The sequence below is a fragment of the Bubalus bubalis genome, chromosome 5 (assembly GCF_019923935.1).
Source record: "Bubalus bubalis isolate 160015118507 breed Murrah chromosome 5, NDDB_SH_1, whole genome shotgun sequence".
Taxonomy (NCBI): Eukaryota; Metazoa; Chordata; class Mammalia; order Artiodactyla; family Bovidae; genus Bubalus; species Bubalus bubalis.
In genome coordinates this window covers 37,959,761-37,978,925 of record NC_059161.1, presented here as the reverse complement: position 1 = coordinate 37,978,925, position 19,165 = coordinate 37,959,761, and the positions used below count along the sequence as shown (strand labels likewise).

The 19,165-nt window shown below is 44.3% G+C and overlaps 1 protein-coding gene across 3 annotated transcripts in view; it reads right to left on the bottom strand.

Annotated features, from left to right (window-relative positions):
* The window catches only part of PEX14 (peroxisomal biogenesis factor 14), a 149,042-nt gene that overhangs the window by 93,702 nt on the left and 36,175 nt on the right, over positions 1-19,165 (bottom strand). For all 3 annotated transcript variants that reach the window (XM_006076724.4, XM_025285873.3, XM_006076723.4), the window contains exon 3: positions 4,403-4,487. In XM_006076724.4, coding sequence (XP_006076786.1) covers positions 4,403-4,487 — 85 coding nt within the window. The remainder of the gene's footprint in view (positions 1-4,402; positions 4,488-19,165) is intronic.

The window sequence follows — 19,165 nt, the reverse complement described above, 5'->3', positions numbered from 1 at the left end:
AATACTCTGGCTTTACTAAGACACATTAAAGAATTAATTATAAAGTAAAGCCGAAGGAGAAAATTAATTTTAGAAACACATGAGGTTACAATTTTTTTTTTCCTGGAGATGGGGGAGGAAACAGTTATTTTCGTTTTCATCCTGGGGGCACAAGCTGGGAGCTGTCCAGTCGATAACCTGGCCATCAGAACAAGGTTTGTAATTAAAAGGTCAGTGACCTGGAAAGCCAGGGCCCCACTCCCAGAGCTACTCAGTAATGACGGAGCTATTAAATTAAGACTGTTATGAAATCAATGCTAAAAAAGCTTTCATGGTAACGAGATTCCATTCAAGGACATGCAAACTACCTCATGAAATGGACGTAAATGATAAAAAAGAAAAGTCATAAAAGAGAGTTAAATTGAAATCTGTGTAAGAATTCACTCCCCCTTAAAATATTCCAGTGAGAGAAGCCCTTCACCTCTACCCCACTACCAAGGTTGAGACCAGCAGGTTTCTTCCTCAAGTTCATTTCCAGCAAGGAGGCAGTTTTGCTACTGGGGGTTCCGCTTCCAGGAACAGAAGAGATAAGATCTTGTTTCACCTTTTAGAATGAGGAAGCACGGTAATAGTGTGTTTTATCTGATTCGTTCTCCTTCACCTTCCCCCCAGCCCTCTTATATTTATTAGATGAAGGAGAATATAGTCCTTGATTTATACACTTGAGAAGGACAACGGTAAGCCAAAGGGTCAGTCAGCACCACCCAGGTCTCACCATGCAAAATCACATGGGAAAGCAGATGACACTCATCTCTTTTCTAGAACTCTGTCTTGCAACAGATATATGAGAGAAAGCTAACAGAGAAGTCTACCTCCCCCCATCTCATCTACCCCTTTACCCGCCACGAACAGGATCCTCTCTCTTACCCAACTTATACTCAGCTTGCCAAACGTGTTTGGAAGCAGACCCTCCTACATTTTGTAGTTGGACAGGGTGTCAGATCAACATAAGCTTATTGATGACAGCATCCAAGCCCCTAACTTTCTGGACTGATCCAACTGCTGTTTTTAAGTTACTCTAACCTCCTGGACTGTAGCCTGCTTAAAGCCCCAGATACGATGCCTGCCTGGCAAGAACTGCTTCTATATATAGACCCGTTCCTTCTATGAGGGCTTAAACCCCACACACAGTCCAATCATCTTCATGTGTGGCTGACTCCGCAATTGATGTCATCTGCAGAATCAAGTGGTTGGACGGAAAACAAAAACATTTATTCTAATACTCTGAAGGTGAACAGCTGCTTTTCTCTTGCATCCAAAGAAATTCCCGATAAAAGAAAGAAATGTTGTAAATTACACAAACTGGCAGCACAAGCTTCAAAGAAAATGATAAATGATTCTAATAACTTCATGTTTCTCATTAATGACTCCATGTTCAGACTCTGAAGCATCCAAAAGAGATCTCAAAGAAACAAAAAACAAACAAACAAACAAACAAAACCACAAAAGACTCTTGCAAACCCTATGCCATCAGCTCCCCCGGCCTCCCCAGCCCTGAAATCAGAGGGCATAGGTTAACCTGTCAGTTACAGAGGTGGGACCAGGGCCCTACTCAGGGCTGCAGCTTCACAATAAAACAAACTCAGCTGATGTTTTTAAAGTAACCCTCATTTTCCACTGAAGTGACATGCACTACAGGGACCTCGATTTCTATATTAAATATTAAATAATATTAAAAGAAAAACAAAATTGGATTTGCCTTTTCGGGAAAGAGATGTTTATTAAAAAAATAGAAAGTCAAGATTATAATTCAAGACAGGGCTCCACTGCAATTCCCTGAAGTGACATTTGCTAGGAAAGCCAAGACTACAGTAGCTGTGAGCTCCCCAAACCCAGTGCTCCAACCCTGCACTGCAGCGAGTCCTGTGGGAGACAGGACTGGAGGAAGCCAGGACCTTGGTCCCTCCCCTCCAGACGCACTCCCGGCCCCCAAAGACCACAGAGCCAACTCCCTTTCCTTCTCAACTACTGTTAGGGACAGGGCACACGCTCACTCCTTTATAAGATCCCCTCCTCCCTCACCCCATCGGAAATGGTACCAAGCTCTGTGAACGTGATCTGTGTACACCTGACCCTGAGAACGGGAAATGTGAAAAGTGAAGTTTAAATCCACAGAGGGCTCTTCTTCCCCAGATGCCCATCAAACCTTGGAATTCTCTGCCCAGAAAAGGTCCTGCCAGAACTTACTCTATTGGGATTCAACTTGGAAATAGGTAATTACTGACTGAAGCAGCGTTTTAGACGATAATGGAGGTGGGTGATTAAGTCCTCGGACTCCAGTTTAAGTGCGGGGTAAACTCTCTTTGGAAGAAAGGTAGGATGCCTCTCTGGTTTCCTGCGGCCTAACATTCTAAAAACTCTAAACCACAGTCAGGATCGAGAAGGAATTCCGCCCACAACAAATACTCATCTCCTCCAGGTCTTCGCTCACATGTCACCCTCCCCGAGGGACACCTGCTAATCACCCCGTTGAGAAGCACAATCCATCCCCACACGGCACCAGCTCCTTCCAGCCCACCACCCAGGCACTCCTCTCCATGGAACTTGCCATCTGATAAACCACGTTTTGTCTCTTCTTTTGCTGTCTGCCTTCCTCTGGTAGAACTCAAGCTCTGAGAGGGCAGGGGTTTTGTCTGTTCTGTTCTCAGCACAGGGCAAACAGTCTGAGCTAAATTAATTAAATGATGGTCGTTGGTTTTTAAAGGAGCAACAAATGATAGTTGTACAGGACAGTTTTCTACAGTAATTATTAGCCGACCAAGTCAAAAGAAGTATTATTTGGCCCAGACTTTCTCTCTCTCTCTCTTTTCTCTCCCTCTCCCAGTCAGGGATTTATTAAAATTAAACAGATTAGATGGAGCTCCTGATACTCAAACTGCTCAGCAAAGCCTGCAGTGGGGAAGTGCCGAGCAAACACCAGAGACATTTGTCTCTAAATTGCTCTAAATACCTTCTGCAAATGAAATTCTAGCCCAGCTGCGTTTGAGAGAAAATGAGGAATAACTGGTCATTGTCAGTGGAGGAGAAGATCAGGCAGTTATAATATTGCACAATATACTGGGCAAAGGATCTCTTGGCAACTATGGATTTTGTCTCAGGTTACCCCGGGTAATCAGCACAGCTTTTAGGCTCAGCTTTCCCCAGCTTCAATGCTTTGATGAGAGAGCTGAAACCCCTGAGCTTTTATGATTAATTACTCCCCATAGGTACACATATTTCAAGGAAAAACTCTTTTACAGCATGATGGCTGTGGAGTGGAAGGGCCAACCAGTGCACTCCAAATTTTAATAATCTCCTACTGTTGGGGGTGGGGGGAACCAGGATGCCGCCAGGAAGTGCCCCTCATCAACTCAATCACAGACAGGGATCAGCCCTGAGGCTGCCTCTAGGCTGATCCCGCCCTAACCCTGCAAGCGCAGCCCTGGGACCTGGTTTTACATGGTCCGAAGCATCACTTCAGTGGGATACCATGGAGCAGACCTAGGAAACACCACCAAGCCACGCCCTCTTCCGTTTCAGCCACTGATTTAAGCTAAAAACCCAGAATTTTGAGACCAACATTCCAGTTCCTTAAAGAGTCTTGTTTGGGCTGAGAAGGGGCAGGGAGAGCAGAGATAACTCACTTCCCCTCACACATAATGTTTAAGGGCCTTTAAACAACTTTCTAGCTTTCCAGAAAATTAGACATGCAAAGAATGAAAAGAATGCAAAGTATCTAATTTCTTTGTTTGATAGGGTTTTTTTTTTTTAATATATATTTCACAAAAAAGAAACATATCTTAAATTTCAATAAAACCAAAAGAGATTCTGTCTGCTTCAGACAATATTGAATTTGTCAAGATCCATTTAATCCCTGCTTACAGAAATACCATAAAACTAGTAATTTACCACTTCAATCTGTAAATCAGACTGACCCCAGACTTGACCTTAACCTGACCTTGTTTAGTCATCTCATTTCCTTCGTCCTTCATTCATCTCTTTCTTTCTCATTCTTTACTGAGGCAGCTGACTTCATAACCTAAGGCCAGTCTTTCTGCAGCCATGGCCATGATCAGAAGAACAGAACACAGGGCAGAAGTCCTCCCCAGTCTTCTCCCTGGGCCTCTTCTGCTGCTGAACACAGCTGATGCCAGGCTGCCCTGGGCCAACTCGTTGGCCTTACATCTAGCGCTCAATTACCTGAATCCTCACATCTCTGCTCTACTGTAAGAAAAGAAGCATCATTCCCACTGGGGGCCTCCCTCACCCCCACTCCCACACCAGTGGGGCAGTTACAGGAGACCTTCAGCAGTACAGCAGCTGCTGTCCGCCCGTCCCAGCCCCTCTCTGTAGGCCACTGGGCACAGCCACGGGGAACCTGTACCTTTCTTCTTAAGGAACGCTCTCCTGGTTGCAAGTGGGCTCTGGCGGACCCGAGAATTCTGTAGAAACTTCACTGCTGTGGCAATCTGGTCGGGGAGATAAAACAAAGAAAAGGAGGAAACGTCAACAGTCTACATTTCAAAATTAAGAATCCTACACGTTTACCCCAGGTCCATAGAAATAAGCGCAATACTGGGGTCAAATTAACCGGTTATTTCTCACATGTAAAATCTGCTTAAATAAAAGACTCGGTTGGTTCCCTACCATCACTGGCTTCCTATATCTGGTTCTATCAAATCTAATCCCCTCAGCCCAGCTTTTAAGACCCCCAATAATCATTTCCTGGTCTCCCTGTTCGAGCTGATTCTTCACACTCCTCAGCAGAGAGCCCTCTCTGGCCACACTTACCCATGTCACTCCATTTGTGTCCATGCTACGCCCTTTTTTCTAGGCCTTCCCTTCCAGCCTCTACCAGTGTAAACACTGCACATGCAGCAGCAGCCCAGGCTTGCTATAGGCTGTTCTAACTCTTCGAAGTCTTCCCTGAATAAGCAAGCCATCTCTGATCTCCTCATTCTCCTCAAATCTTTGGTGCAGCTGGTGAGTGCCATATAGCTGAAGACACAAGTCTACTGTCTTCTAATGTTCAGGCTGCCTCCCCAGCCACACTGTTAGCATCTGAAGGGAAGAGACCAGGCTGCCACTACAGAACCAGGCAAAGCAGTGAGCATCCACTGGCTGGGAAGACTTACATAAGTCACAGCCACTCACACTTGTCTGTCTTATGCAATGGAGCCAAATTCTAAAGAGCCTTCAAAGCACAAAGTTTAGGGTTTCATGGCTAAAAGCTGACAGACTAAAAGATTATCTACTTACCTCTGGAAATAATATTATTTAAAGAAATCTACACATCTACAAATGAGCCAAACAGAGGGTGGAAGGAAAACTATGGATGGTATTAACCTTCAAATTACTTAGTGAACACAAAGCGTGTGCCTGCACACCACCTGTCTGCTCTCCACCCCTGACACTAGTCTGATGGGTGGGAAATGCCAACCTGCCCCCATAGGAAAGGGGCCACTGTAAATGACTGGCATTATTGATCTCATCAGAACCAAAAGAATCACTTAGTTTCCAGGTACAGGTAAAGTCAACAGACCCTGAAGTTTGCACATAAGTTGTTGAAAGAAAAAATTTCTAAGGGGCCAAATGTAAGCAAGTTTTCTAAGATTTTTCAAACTAAGGCAGCAATTGAACAGAGATTCAAACAGAAAGTACTGTGACTACAAATGGAATACAAGCTACAAATATCTTCTTCGTATTTTATATGAACTTCATCATGGGACCAGATACACCTCTTTGGTAACAAAAGATATGAGGATAAATCAGAAAGGAAAAAAAAAAAATTCAGGGCAAACCCCTGATGTATTTCCCCTGTGATCCCTCCACAGGAGGCTTGCATCAGACACTCTCCCCCAAGGACGAAGTCAGGTATCCCCAACTCCCAAATTTGGACCTGTCAGCGATAAGACACAGGAGCATTCCTTAAGGATAATTAGAATCTGTCCAACACTGTGAACACTTTAACTACCATCATGAACTGCAGTGATAACCAATCGGTCCTGGATGAAAGAGAAATCGATGCTTAGGATTCTAGAACCCCAAAACTACATACTCACTCCCGAGCCGCTCAGGTTGCATCCAAATAGAGAAAAATCTGACAAACATCATCAAAATGGCTGCATTCTTATGAAGAGATGGGACAGGGGAAGAAAGAAGAGAGAAAAGGGAAACAGAATGGAGTGAAGGAGGGAGATGATGAGGAGGAGGGGGTGATGGATGAGCAGAGGAGATGGAACAGAAAAGAAGGCAAAAAGAAAAGGAAAGCAGCTAAGAGCCAGGAGGAAGTGGTGAAGGAGAAAAACAGGAAGAGAGGCTGGCCTTGGACTAGGTGGACAGTTGCACCATCCCAGGTCCCATGGGCTCAAGGCCCATCTGCCCAGATCAGGTGTCTTAGGGTTAATTGCTCTTCACCTGGAGAAAAAACACGCCTTCAACATACAAGACAAGAACACCATTTGTATATGTTGTAGGCTCCACACACCCTGGGATGGATCCCAGGTGTCAGAGGAACTGTGGGCAGGCAGGTCTTAAGCCAGAGATGCCAATGGCACAGCTCCTGACGTTCACTGGTAGAAGCATAAACCTTTCCTTCATCCTTCCAAAATTTTCCATGACAGAGAAAGATAACAGAATCCCACCACTAAAACGCACAGGTTTCACCTTGCTTTTTTAATACAGTCCTTGGTATATGCATTTCTGGTCAGAGAGCAAAGTTCTGATGGGTTTAATGGTGCACTCAATGCAGTGCTTGGCGCATTCCATCAATTTTTTTTTTTAAAAATTGCATCTCTTATTTCTTTAAATACATTAATCAGCCTGGTGTAGGCAAAACGGATCCATCGGACAATGCAATAAACATGAATTATCATCTATCCAACACGCATAATGGCTTAAAAATACATAATAGCAGGTGTAGTTTAAATGATTAGTTATTACACCTGTGGTGGGTCTGATTCAATTGGGGAAAATCATCTTTAATAGGTTAAAAGGTTTAGATCACCATGCTTTCCTTAAAGTGGCTGCAGAGAGGGAATGATGGAGTGCTCTGTCATTAGTAATTCATTTAAGAAAAACGTGGGGGATACAGCAAAGAACAGCATAAACGGGAGAATCCAATTTAAACATCAGGTAAAGTAGAAAACACCTTTTAAAAAAGCAAGATAAATGAATTTGGAAGGGAGGTGAAATTGACGTATTTATTTTAACGGGAATTTGACAAAGTCCCGGCACACTTCAAACTTGCAAAAAATATGAACAATTTCTTTTAAAGTTCCCATTCACTAATTTCAAGCCATATAACATAATACTGCCAAACACCTACATAAAGTATATCTGGGGCTTGTTTATGTCCCTCTTGATCTTTGTAGGAAAATGCAGGCGACAGGCAAATCGCATATTTAACAGCACTGGTATCACTACACCAGGTGCAAAAATATAAAGCATCCAAACTAACAGCTTCAACATAATGGGCTTTAGAAGAAAGATACCCAGATAAGCAGCTCCATCCATGTAAGCTGGACATACAGGAATGCCTCTCCTTTCACTAGCTATTTCTCCAGCTTCTCTTCACTCTTCTCCTCTCTCCTCATAAGGACCTGGCACTTCAATAAGGTGGGGAAGAGCCCGTCCAACACAGAATTTTACAAGCCCTATGATTCACGCATAGATGGTAGAAGATTTCTCCAAACCTTCCCCCATAATGCAAAGGTTTGAACACGCCTAGATAACGGACTCTGTCCTCAGTTTGCATCTTTCATTCAACTATTGTTGGACACTTTTCATTAACTTCACAGAGCAGTTCAAGGGCTCTTCCCTTGGCGGAGGTCGGACAGACACAACACCCTTTTGTCGGATGAAATGACGGGGTGCCTGCAGCCTGTCCTGTATTATCGTCTGATTTTCTAATTAGGAGATGAATGTGACTATTCATGGGTTATATTTGTGCCCAACTAAATTACATAAATTCAGGCCAAACCTTCCGTCTCAATGTCACAGATGTAAAACGGAGGCGGGAACGTTACTGCGCCCAGTGTAGGAGTGCAGCAAGCCAGGGAGAATCCTGGTGAAAAGCTCCGATGGCATCATGGAGACCACTTGCTGCTGAGTCCCTCAGAGACACGGAACTGGCCCTCCTTTCCCCTTCTCTTGCACCCCGAGCATTCTTAATGAGCGCAAGGCAAATTACCAGTAGCTGGTCTCATAAAAATAAAGATGACAAACTCAGAAGGAAACAGAAGCAAAGTTTCTCATCACCCCATTCCTGTGACCCAATGCTCTGTGTCCCACCCTCCCTCTCTCAAAAAGCGAAACAAAACCATCCTGTCACCATCGACTCTGCAATTTTAGGAAAGTTTGATGATTTTACTCTGTTTATCACATAAAGCTAGAAATAAAACCCGGGTGCAAAGAGGAGGAGCAAATTCTTGCCTTGGCAGTGGGTCCACTGGAGTGACTGCCAGCAGCCCAGGGAAAAAGAGGGAACTTCAGATTGAAAAACACCTTTGGATCCAAGATGATTGGCCAATTGAGAGAGATTTGTGTGTGAGAGACCAGGATTTGTAACTGTATAAATCAATAGAATACAGTATACTCAGGGGCTATCTACAATGAACTATGTGCTGTTAAATGCGTTGTGTAGGGTAAGTAATCCCTGGTGAGAAGCAGCGAGGTTCCTGACAGTCCTCACTGAAGCGATGCTTCCTAGATGCTTTCCACTCTCCTACAAAAGATCTGCACACTATCATCTTCAGAACGCACACGGTATTTTCTGCACACGGGGGAAGGGAGAACAGAGCTTGCCTAACAATGAACCTGGGGTTGGAGGGAGCCTGAGCACTCTGCACCTGACATGTGAACCTGATGTGCTGTCTCCAGTGACACTTACTTGGAATGTCACCAACTTCTGCACTCCTGTGTGCAACACGCATATCTATCTCCCAAAAATGTGAGCATTCATTAGCCATTTTAAAATATTAAAAATAGTCTAAAATTAATGACACTAACAACCAAAGCCAAGTCCTTTTTCACCCAGAGAGATCACAACTAGAGGGCAAGAGAAAATGATCGACAGGCGGACTTAAAACCCCATTCCAACACTGCAGCGCTACACATGCACGGCTCAGAAGATTAAACTGCCTGCGAAAGGTTCCTACGCGCATACTTTAAAGTAGATAGATACCCCGAATCCTGTTAACAAGCGTTAGACCAAAGCCAACTCAAGGTTTTACAAGAAGTGACTGGGAAAGCCGGGCAGTGCCTAGAAGGAGAGAACCCTCTTCAAATGGAAACACTGCATTTTAGTAAGAAATCAGTACTCTGTCAGGAGTTCCTTGACAAATATGGTCATCGGTGGCACAAGGAAATAGTTGCAAAGCAGCTGTTAATCAGAGGAACACATCGTAGAACGCTGATGCTAGCACTCGTGAAAAAATGCAACGGGCTAATTATGAAGCCATATATCTCACTAAAGAGGCCGTGTTCCTTGAGATTCCAGGCAGAGCGCTCTCAGATCCAGGGTCCTAGGACAACATAATTCTGGTTTTCTGCATCCAGAAACCTCTCTGACCTACAGCTAAGGGTCCTGAGCAGGCTCACTGCTCTCACTTCTCCGTACTCTCTTTTCCAGCAGGGAACAGGCTGGGGAGCGGGGGAGGCAACCAGTCCGGAAACAGGGGTATCCCCCAACCACATTCCAAGATGCTGCACAAATACAGCTCCTAAACCAGAGTAAGAGAAAAATCTAGGAGCATGCAAAAAAGACACGTCGGAATCACCCTTCTAATGTGGCAGGAGAGCACGTGTGTGAGAGCAGCAGTCAAAAAGAGCCACCCCCAGCCTCCAAAACTAGAGGAGGAAAAAGCAGCAACAGCAGCAATAAAACGGAATATAGAGACTGCTGCGTTTGAAATCGCCAAGGGAGAGAGGGAGCCTGGCGAAGAGCTGCTCTTAGGGTGTGAAATGCAACTCAGGGAGGCCGAGGGTCTAGCGGGCAGGTAAGAGGGGAAAGTTAATATGCAGAGGAAGGCTCGGTCAGCCAAAATTCAATACGATCCTATGATCCTCCGCAAGGACAAGGAGGCACGAGGCTCCCCGAAACCAGACGAGTGTGAGTGGGGGGAGGGGCGCCACGACCGCGCGGAGCGGAGCCGCCGGAATGGCAAGAGGGGAATAACCTTGAGCTGGTCGTGGCCGAGGCCACCACAGCGCGGAGCCAAAGTGCCCCCTAGCCGGGGCCGGCGGGCGCGCAGGCCGAAGGAGGCGGCCGCCCCGCTGCCTCGTGCGAGCCCCGACCAAGTGTTTTCACTCCGGGAAAATGAAATGTTTTGCAAGATGAAACAGAATGAAAATTGAGGTTTTAGGTAATTACTAGTTGGCATTTACATATCACGGGCTGGTTCAACACCTATTCATTTTCCTCTTTTATTTTCAATTTTTTAAAATTGCTCATTAAAAAATGAACAGATGACAGTGACAGGGAAATTTCCCCCCCTCTTTCTCCTTCTCTGAGGGTTACAAAATCGAGAGGTACTTTCCCCCCGTTTATCTACAATTAACACGCACATGCAAAGGTACCTTTCGTTTACATGGGGGTTGGGGGGGAGAGGAGGGGGGAAAGTCAACAAAAAGCCAGGAAGTTCAAAAATAAAGACACTGAGCTGTACTTGAGCCAGCCTCCTGCACCTGGGTGAGCAGTGCGCTTGCAAGCGCCCTGGCTCTCAAGGAGTTAAAGGAAAGAGCCTCTCTTTCAACTTGGAATTTCCTGCTTTTTGTCATTGTGTCCTTCCCATTGTTGACTTGGGTTACAACCCTATACTAATTAAGTCGTGGGCCCTAATTTCCTTTGTTTTACTTTACTCTGTTCTTTTGTTTTTTGCATTAAAGAAATAAAAGATCTCTGGTAGGAGTGCACGTGAGTTGACATGATAGAACACAATATGTGTGGAGGCCTATTGTGTAAATCTGCATTTAGGGAATTCCACAGCACGCATTACTGACCTTAGTCTGACTTTAAAAACACTGATATATGCAGCCTTTATGAAAGGTGGCAACATCATATGCACAATAACTACCCTTCGAATGAAATATCTGTGTTTAAATTTTTCTTCTTGGCCCTAGTTAAAAATATTGCATAAACTGCTTGTCAGAATGTTGGTGGTTTTGTTATTTTATTAAATTAGTTCTTCCAGAAATGTATGTGGAAGGCAACAGGCACTATTTAGTATCAGGTGGAATTGGTGCTGGACAGGGAGGCCTGGCGTGCTGCAATTCATGGGGTTGCAAAGAGTCGGACACAACTGAGCGACTGAACTGAACTGAACTGAGAGTGATTTTAGGCAAGGGTGACTTGGAAAGTACTCTGGGTGCCAACTTGCAGCGCAAAGGGAGCTGGGGCTCCAGCAGCAGAGCTGACACGCAGAGCTGCCTGTGTGGAGGGCGACCGGAACCACGCCACAGAAAGCGCGGTAGTACATACGCTCGCTGTGAGGAAAATAAAAACCCTTGTTTTCTGGGATGACGAGATCAAAGTTCCTTCTTAGGAAAGGTTGAGAAGGAAAAGGGTTCTCTCCTTGGGGAGAAAGAAAAGCAAATTTAAATGCCTGTCCCCATGCATCCCCACCTGAATTTAGAGAGCAGCCCCTCTAATTTTTGATGCAACCAACAAAGCAGTTACCCAAAGAGGAGAGAAAAAAAGGATGACATTTGCCTTTTCCTTGGCTTTGAAATCCAACTGGCAGCAAATTGTTTGAAGTCTTGTTTAGAGAGGAAACCGTAATAGCCTCCATACTGAAAAGAGGAGGAAAATGCCATTATACACGGATCACGGTAGCAGTGACCTCAGCAGAGAAGGCAAAACGAGCTGGCTCCGAGTCGGCACGTTAGCCGGCGTGCCAGAACAGTGAAAAAGGCTTGTGTGTGCCAGCGACGGGTGGCAAGCTTTGGGTGCTCAGTCCCAGGAGATACCGAGAAAAGGCAAAGAGTTCAATTTCCTCACATGTTGTCTTTCAGCAGCTTCTTGACTGCTCCTTCTTCCAGTTTCCCTTGCTGTTTTTCCCATATTCTTCTAATTCCCCTGTACTGTTAAAGAGGAAGCAGAGAGCACCCAGGCTTCATGTTGTAAAATTAATGAAGGTGTCAAGCTGTTGAGTTGAATCACTCCAAAGGAATGTAATGACTCAGTGTCCAAGATGCTCCTGAAGAGGACTGTGAGCTCACTCGGTGGCAGTGGCTGGTGACTCCAACACTAAAAATATGTGGCTCCCAGTGCCTGGCACCTTCCTAACGACACTGCTGCCTCTACTTTCTAGTACCTTTCTCCCCACCACAAGTTGTATCTGATGCTTTCCAAAGGTTACTTCTAAACGCCAGCACCTTCGTGTGCTCAGCAGATAGAACCTCAGTTCCCACTTCTTTTGAAGTCGGGCCAGATGGACCCTGGTGTGAAGCTCTCTCTAGTCATGCGCTACTGAGAAGTGGGATGATTAGGAAGGGGGCGAAGAGAGGTTGCATCATGGACAGTGACACCTTTGGGCATCGAGCCATCACTGGGGGTGAGACGCTGACTAGGTGACCACCAGGTGGTGCAGGGCGAGGTCCCTGCATGATCGCTAAGCACCTTCTGCTCTGAGAGCAACAAGATGGGCCCCTGGATTCCAAGAAAGATGAGCTCTGGATCAGGAAATGCTGTCGAGCATCACCCTCCACACAGCACAAAACTGAAACTTTGAGGAGTCGCTAAATGGCACTCCTACCAGACATCCTACAAGGAAACTGAAGAAAGACAATTTTTCATTTTTTAACATGTTAAAAATGTTAAACATGTTTAAATGTTAAAAAATAGATTTAAGGACTTCCCTGGTGGTCCAGTGGTTAAGAATTCTGCCTGCTGATGCAGGGGATATAGGTTTGATCTCTGGTCCAGGAAGATCCCACATGCCAAAGGACAACTAAGCCCATGAGCCACAAGTACTGACTCCAAATGCCACAACTCCTGAAGCCTGCAGGCTCTGGAGCCTGTGCGCCACAGGAGATGCTACCACAATGAGAAGCCCACACACCTCAACGAGGACTCAGCTCAACCAAAAACAAATAAAGATCTGAAAACCAAAAAAGAAGCAGTCACAGCTTAGAAACAGTTCGAATCCGAAAAGACAGCAAGAAAAGAACTGGAAATGACACGTGGGTAGCCTTAAAATTGTCTTTAGATACCCTGATAAGCAGAAAAAAGTGATCAATTAAGGCTCAGTGGTAAAGAATCAGGTCACCAATGCAAGAGACAGGGGTTTAATCCCTAGGTCGGGAAGAACCTCTGAAGAAGGAAATGGCCACCCACTCCAGTATTCTTGCCCAGAGAATTCCAAGAACAGAGGAGCCTGGTGGGCTACAGTCCATGAGATTGCAAAGAGTTGGATATGACTAAGTGACTGAACAACAACAATCCCAAACGCCCAGTCCATCCTTCCCCACATCTTGGCAATCACAAGTCTGTAAGAACAGTTTTACACTTCTAAATGGCTAAGAAAAACAAAAATCAAAAGAAGTCATGTGAAAATCATATGAACTTCGAATTTCAGTGTCGATGAATAAAATGTTACTGGAACACAGCCATGCTCATTCAGGGGCTTCTCGGGTGGTGCATGGATAAAGAATCCACCTGCCAATGCAGGAGACGTGGGTTCAAAGCCTGGGTCAAGAAGATCCTCTGAAGAAGGAAATGGCAACATACTCCAGTACTTTGCCTGGGAAATCCTATGGATAGAGAAGACTGTGGAGGGCTACAGTCCATGGGGTCAGACATGACTGAGCATGCACACACACTAAGACCACCAAATCTTGATTCTTCCTGCTATTATTTTAGATTCTTTTGTGATCTAAGGGAAAAACTAGAAGAGTTCCAAAAGTATGATGCATAAGAGAGAAAGCTGGCACTCAAAAATCTTCAAATTTACAGTAAGATGACAAAAACGGTCAAGTGGAATCAGCTCCTCTCAGGGGAAAGCTGCCCTCTTCACAAGCACAGTGGCCCCTGGAGGGCCCAGGGACAGCCACCCGCCAAGATGGTACAGTCTGGGAACCAGCTCTGGCAGCAAGGGGGGGTGACGGCAGACGTGCCTCACAGCCGCGTGAAATAAGTTGACGGCCAGTTCAACTGTCTAAGAAGGGGTATCTAACATAGGCCACACGGCTCCAGGTGTCTTCAGGAGTAACTTGTCCACACAATGAGGACAGTACAGAGAGCAAGACAAGCCACGCCCCTGACATGGATGAGTGAGTCACCGTTATTTCACACAGCTTTCAGAGGCACTGAGATAAAGACCACAGGACTGATTCTTGTACCCATGATCGGATTTGTACCCTCAGACTGTCTTTAGCACCAAGATGCAAATCTGGAAGAGAATCTGAATCAAGAGACTTCCCTGGTTGCCCAGTGATTAAGACTCCACCTTCCAATGCAGGGGTTAGGGATTCCATCCCTGGTTAGGGAACTAAGAGCCCATGTACTGAATGGTGTGGTCAAAAATGGAAAGTAAATAAATACTTTTTAAAAAGAGAGAGAGAGACAGAGAGGTACCAGTCTAGTTGCCTCCTCTGACAAAACCAATTTAGAAATTTTTAGCTGAGCAAAGAAATCCGTAGCACATAGAAGGAATTAAATGGTAATCACTGTGGCTCTGAACTGTTCAGTAACCTTTCACTAAACACCATAAACAACCACAGCTTGCAACAAACAAACATACCTTCAAAAAAATAAACAATTCTGCAGAGGCCTATTATTAATAGACAGACACCAGAGCCATCTCGGCCATGAGGGTCTCCTACCTCTAATGGGAAGATAAAAAGGAAAGTCTTCCTGTCCTACCTCTGATGTTCTTAGCAATCTCAGTCATCTAAAATTACATGTATTTTACTTACAATTAATGCAAGATTTAACCAGTTCTCACCATCACGAGATCGGTTCTACTGAGCACCCTCCTTCTCCTTTAGATCAATGGCAACTCATTTCTAAGTCCTTCCCACTCTGTCTGGGGAACAGAGAGGAAAGATTAAGAATCACCATCTTGCTGTGCAATCTTGATTCTCCGTACCTAACTCGTGCTAGGGTGAGAGACTAAAATCACAAAAATCCCTACATCTCCTCAATTTGGCCAGAGTCCTGAGACGTCGCTCATCGTTTTCTGTTCACTGTCCTTTCTCTCTCTTCTTGCCTGTTTAAACACATGGACACAGAATTATTAACTTTTACAGGAAAACCAAATAAAATAATGTCGAAGCAAAAACGCGGTGATGTCAGGCTGCAGCTAGCACCATTCATTTGTGGGAATCTGATTAGTGCTCGAGTGGCAGCGCTACCTGGAAAAGTGCTCACAATCAAATAAAAAAATGATACCAAAACATTAACCTGATGGCTAAAAACTCCACATTTAAACAGTTAAAGTAATAAAGGAGCTTTTATTGAGTATTTTTTATATTTCATTATGCCCCAAATTGACGAGGACTCCCGGATACATTTTCTAGAGTTTTGGTTCCTTAAATCAAATGCTCTCTTGGACTTTTTTTTTTAAACTGAAAGGAAACAGCATTTCTTGTAAATCTGAATGAAAGGATTAAAGCTTCTCCTACAGTATCAATATCAGCGGTGAGTGCAAACACAGCCAAACACTGCAACAAACAGAAGCCTTTTTTGATTTATGTACTTTAATTCTCAACCTGCCCACAGCCAGCAAAGTATTTTCCTATGCAAACCCTCTATTTCCCCATTCATACCCATTCTGCTCAAAGATGGCTGGGAACAGAAGGTGGCAGAGAGGCAGGCCAGAAAGTGGGCCAGAAACCTGCGCCTGGAGTCCAGTCCTGATGTGCACGTGTCCTCGAACCGGGCCCCTCACACCCCCGCTCTGTGCCTCGGATTCCTTCATTTCTATAAAAGAAGGGCTTGAATAGATGGCCTTCTGGACCCTCTAAGCCACATCATTTTATAATTTCCAAGTTGATTCCATCAGGCAGCCACCTAGGCCAGGGACATGGGTGAGGGTCAGGGACCAGACCCAGAGCTATTCTGGAGCTATTCCAGAGCTCAGCTCTCCAATCTCATCCAGCCAGAAATAGGAGAAAGCCAACAAAGATGGGGAAGGAGAGAGGGGAAGGGAGAAGACATTGTTGCTGCCAAAAAAAGAAATAAATTCCATATACATTACACATAGCAAAGCTCTATTCACACTACTTACTATCTATTTCATACAGAAGCTTAGTTATCTGGTGTCCAAATCACAGAAGATTAAAAACTGCAAATGAGAAAGGAGAATCAAGCCAGACAGCCAAGAAATACTCGCAGAACAAAGACAAGATAGTGAAAAAAGCCTAGCAACAAATGTCAGGAGAGACTCGTCTATAAAAAGCAAACAGAAAACTCAAAAAGTTATCAGTCCGGGGTCATTTGGCATAGGCGGAGTCATTCAGAGGAGGAGCCAATACACAACAGATCTGTATTTCAACAGGTTTGGAAAACAGCTACATTTAAAATACAATATAAACATTTACATCTAAAATGATGATACTGAGTCATCAGGATTAAATTATAGTCTTAGATACTCTACCTTATAAAGCAAGAGAAAGCGTATAACCCATTTTAATTTCCAGTTAAAAGTTTTACATGTTTTGTTTTCATATGGCTCTCAATGGGCATCTAAACAGTGTGGCTACCCAGAATGACTTATTCCAAGAAGGTGGCAGAGAGGGTAGTTTTCCTGAACTGAACAGAAACAGTTTTTATTCAAGTAAGAGTAAGAAATAGGAAGCCAAAGATTAAATAAGCTGAAGCTCCAACACTCTGGCAACCTGATGCAAAGATCCAACTCATTGGAAAAGACCCCGATGCTGGGAAAGATAGAGGCAGGAGGAGAAGTGGACGACAGAGGATGAGATGGCTGGATGGCATCATCGACTCAATGGACATGAGCTAGAGCAAGCTCTAGGAGATGGTGAAGGACAGGGCAGCCTGGCGTGCTGCAGTCTGTGGGGTCGCAAAGAGTCGGACACAACTCAGCGACTGAACAAGTTACTAACCTTCACTGAGTCTACACAGAATAACAGGCACTTAAAAAAACAAGAACAACAAGCAAAGATGTTGTTTTTGCAGTTATAATCTTGGACAAGGACAGCCATCTGGTCCCATACATGACCTAGGACTTCCGTCTTCAACAACCTTGACACATGACTAGCAAGCCTCCACTAGAATGCTTATAATGCTTATAATGAACAGAGAACTCACTCTCTTAAAAGACTGTCAATTCCTTTTCAGGAGTCCTTCTTGAAACAGAGCTAAAATCTACTTTCATGAACCTTCTATCCACTGACCCTAGTTTTCTGCTGGAGAATAATACTAACTGATCTACTTTTTGAGACAATGCTGGATGAGGAAGGAGGAGAGGTCTATGTCTCTTGGCTATCTTTTATATAAAAGCATTTCCCTTACTCTGCTTATTAACTAAATGTGAACACCCGTTTCACTACATAACAGGTTCACGAATTCTGCTCTTAAGCCCGGTAAGAGCAGCCTTGCCCTTTCTGGGAGAGCCAAGGCTACACCTGTAATGTCAGAATGCATTAACAGTAATAAAGGCCACAGTAATGCAAGAGACGACTTCATACAGACGTCATTCCAGGATGGCTAAATTCAATCAAATATGGCAGTGCTTCCTACAATGCTATGCTCGCCAGGGCCAGTGCGTATGACGTGGGCCCACTTACTGGAAGCTGCTGGAAACAGAAAGTGAGCACTCTGCTTCGAGACTGTAATGGACGGGGTTTTTTACTAGCCCGTAAGTGGTTTGGCATCCTTCTTTCCCAGGAATTACCTAGGAATTCATTTAACATCTACAGACTTCAAATGAAACTTCAGAAGGCTAAACATACATGAAGCAAAGGGGGCAAGGGCACCGTGTTCTCTCACCCTCATCTTAAAGATACACGATCCTCATGGGGGGGGGGAAACAGAAACTCCGAGGAGGTGGTAATCAAGAATTAAAGCCAAAGGCGACCCGGCCTTACTTCTAACTCGGTCACGAACGTCTTCAGTAACTTTCAGAGAGTTACTTACCTTTCCTGTTTCTCCTTCCTCATCTGTAAAATGGAACTGTAACTGCTTAGGGACTCACCAAAAGTGTTAGAAGGAATAATTAGTTAGCATTTATGTAAGACTTTTGATCTTCAAAGTAAGATTATTAGACTATAAAGTGGAGTAGATGTGGTTTGAAAAAAATCTTTTAAAAACATAAAGTATGCAAGCAAATTCAGAGAGGCAAAACAGGCTAACATCATCTCTCAAAGGCCAGATGCCTTCATCTCCATAGGCAGCCGCTTTCTGCCTTAATCTGTATTTGCATGTAGAGACAAAGGTATAAGAACCTTTTACTGGCAAAACTGGAGAAGGTAGAACGAAGAGAGAAAGGAAAAAAGAGAAGGTCAGAGGAGAGGCAGTGAGGAAAATGTAAAAGGAAGGAGAGATAAGAAGAGAGAAAAATAAGGGGCAAGAAGGGAACAGAAAGCAGCAAGAAATAAAGAAAGGCAAATCCTAAAAAAGGAGCAAAAACAGGAAGAGAGGAAGAAACAGAGAGTGAAACAGAAAAGAAAACTTCATTAGGGAACAAATAAAAAGTGTTTCCTGTTTTCAAAGAAAAAAACGTTAAATTTTTTTGACTAAAAAATAAAAAAATCAGAGGACAAAGAGCAGAGGATAGAAAAACAGAACATAAAGCTTTAAGGAGTATGTCTGGAAACCAGAAAGCTGGAAGGGAAATCATTAGCAAGTCCACAGTGCGTCTACAGTGATACTGCGTGGATCAATTCATTTAACGCTGCCCTGTACATTTACAGAAAAGTACCTCTGATATAATAAAGGCTCATAAACACACAGAAATTGGGTTATACCCGTTTCGAATTCCTGCCAAACAATGGTTCAGAAAAATGAAGCTCTATTTTAATTAGCTGGACTCACGAGTGATTTGATAACAGCAGATGCTGTCTGCATGCTTTCAGCTTGATGGGCTCCACATACATGAACTTAAGAGTGGTTCTGATGCAATTAGGTATTTCTTTCTGTTCCAATGTGCCAGGCCCTAGGACCCAAGCCTATGTGTAGCCCCTC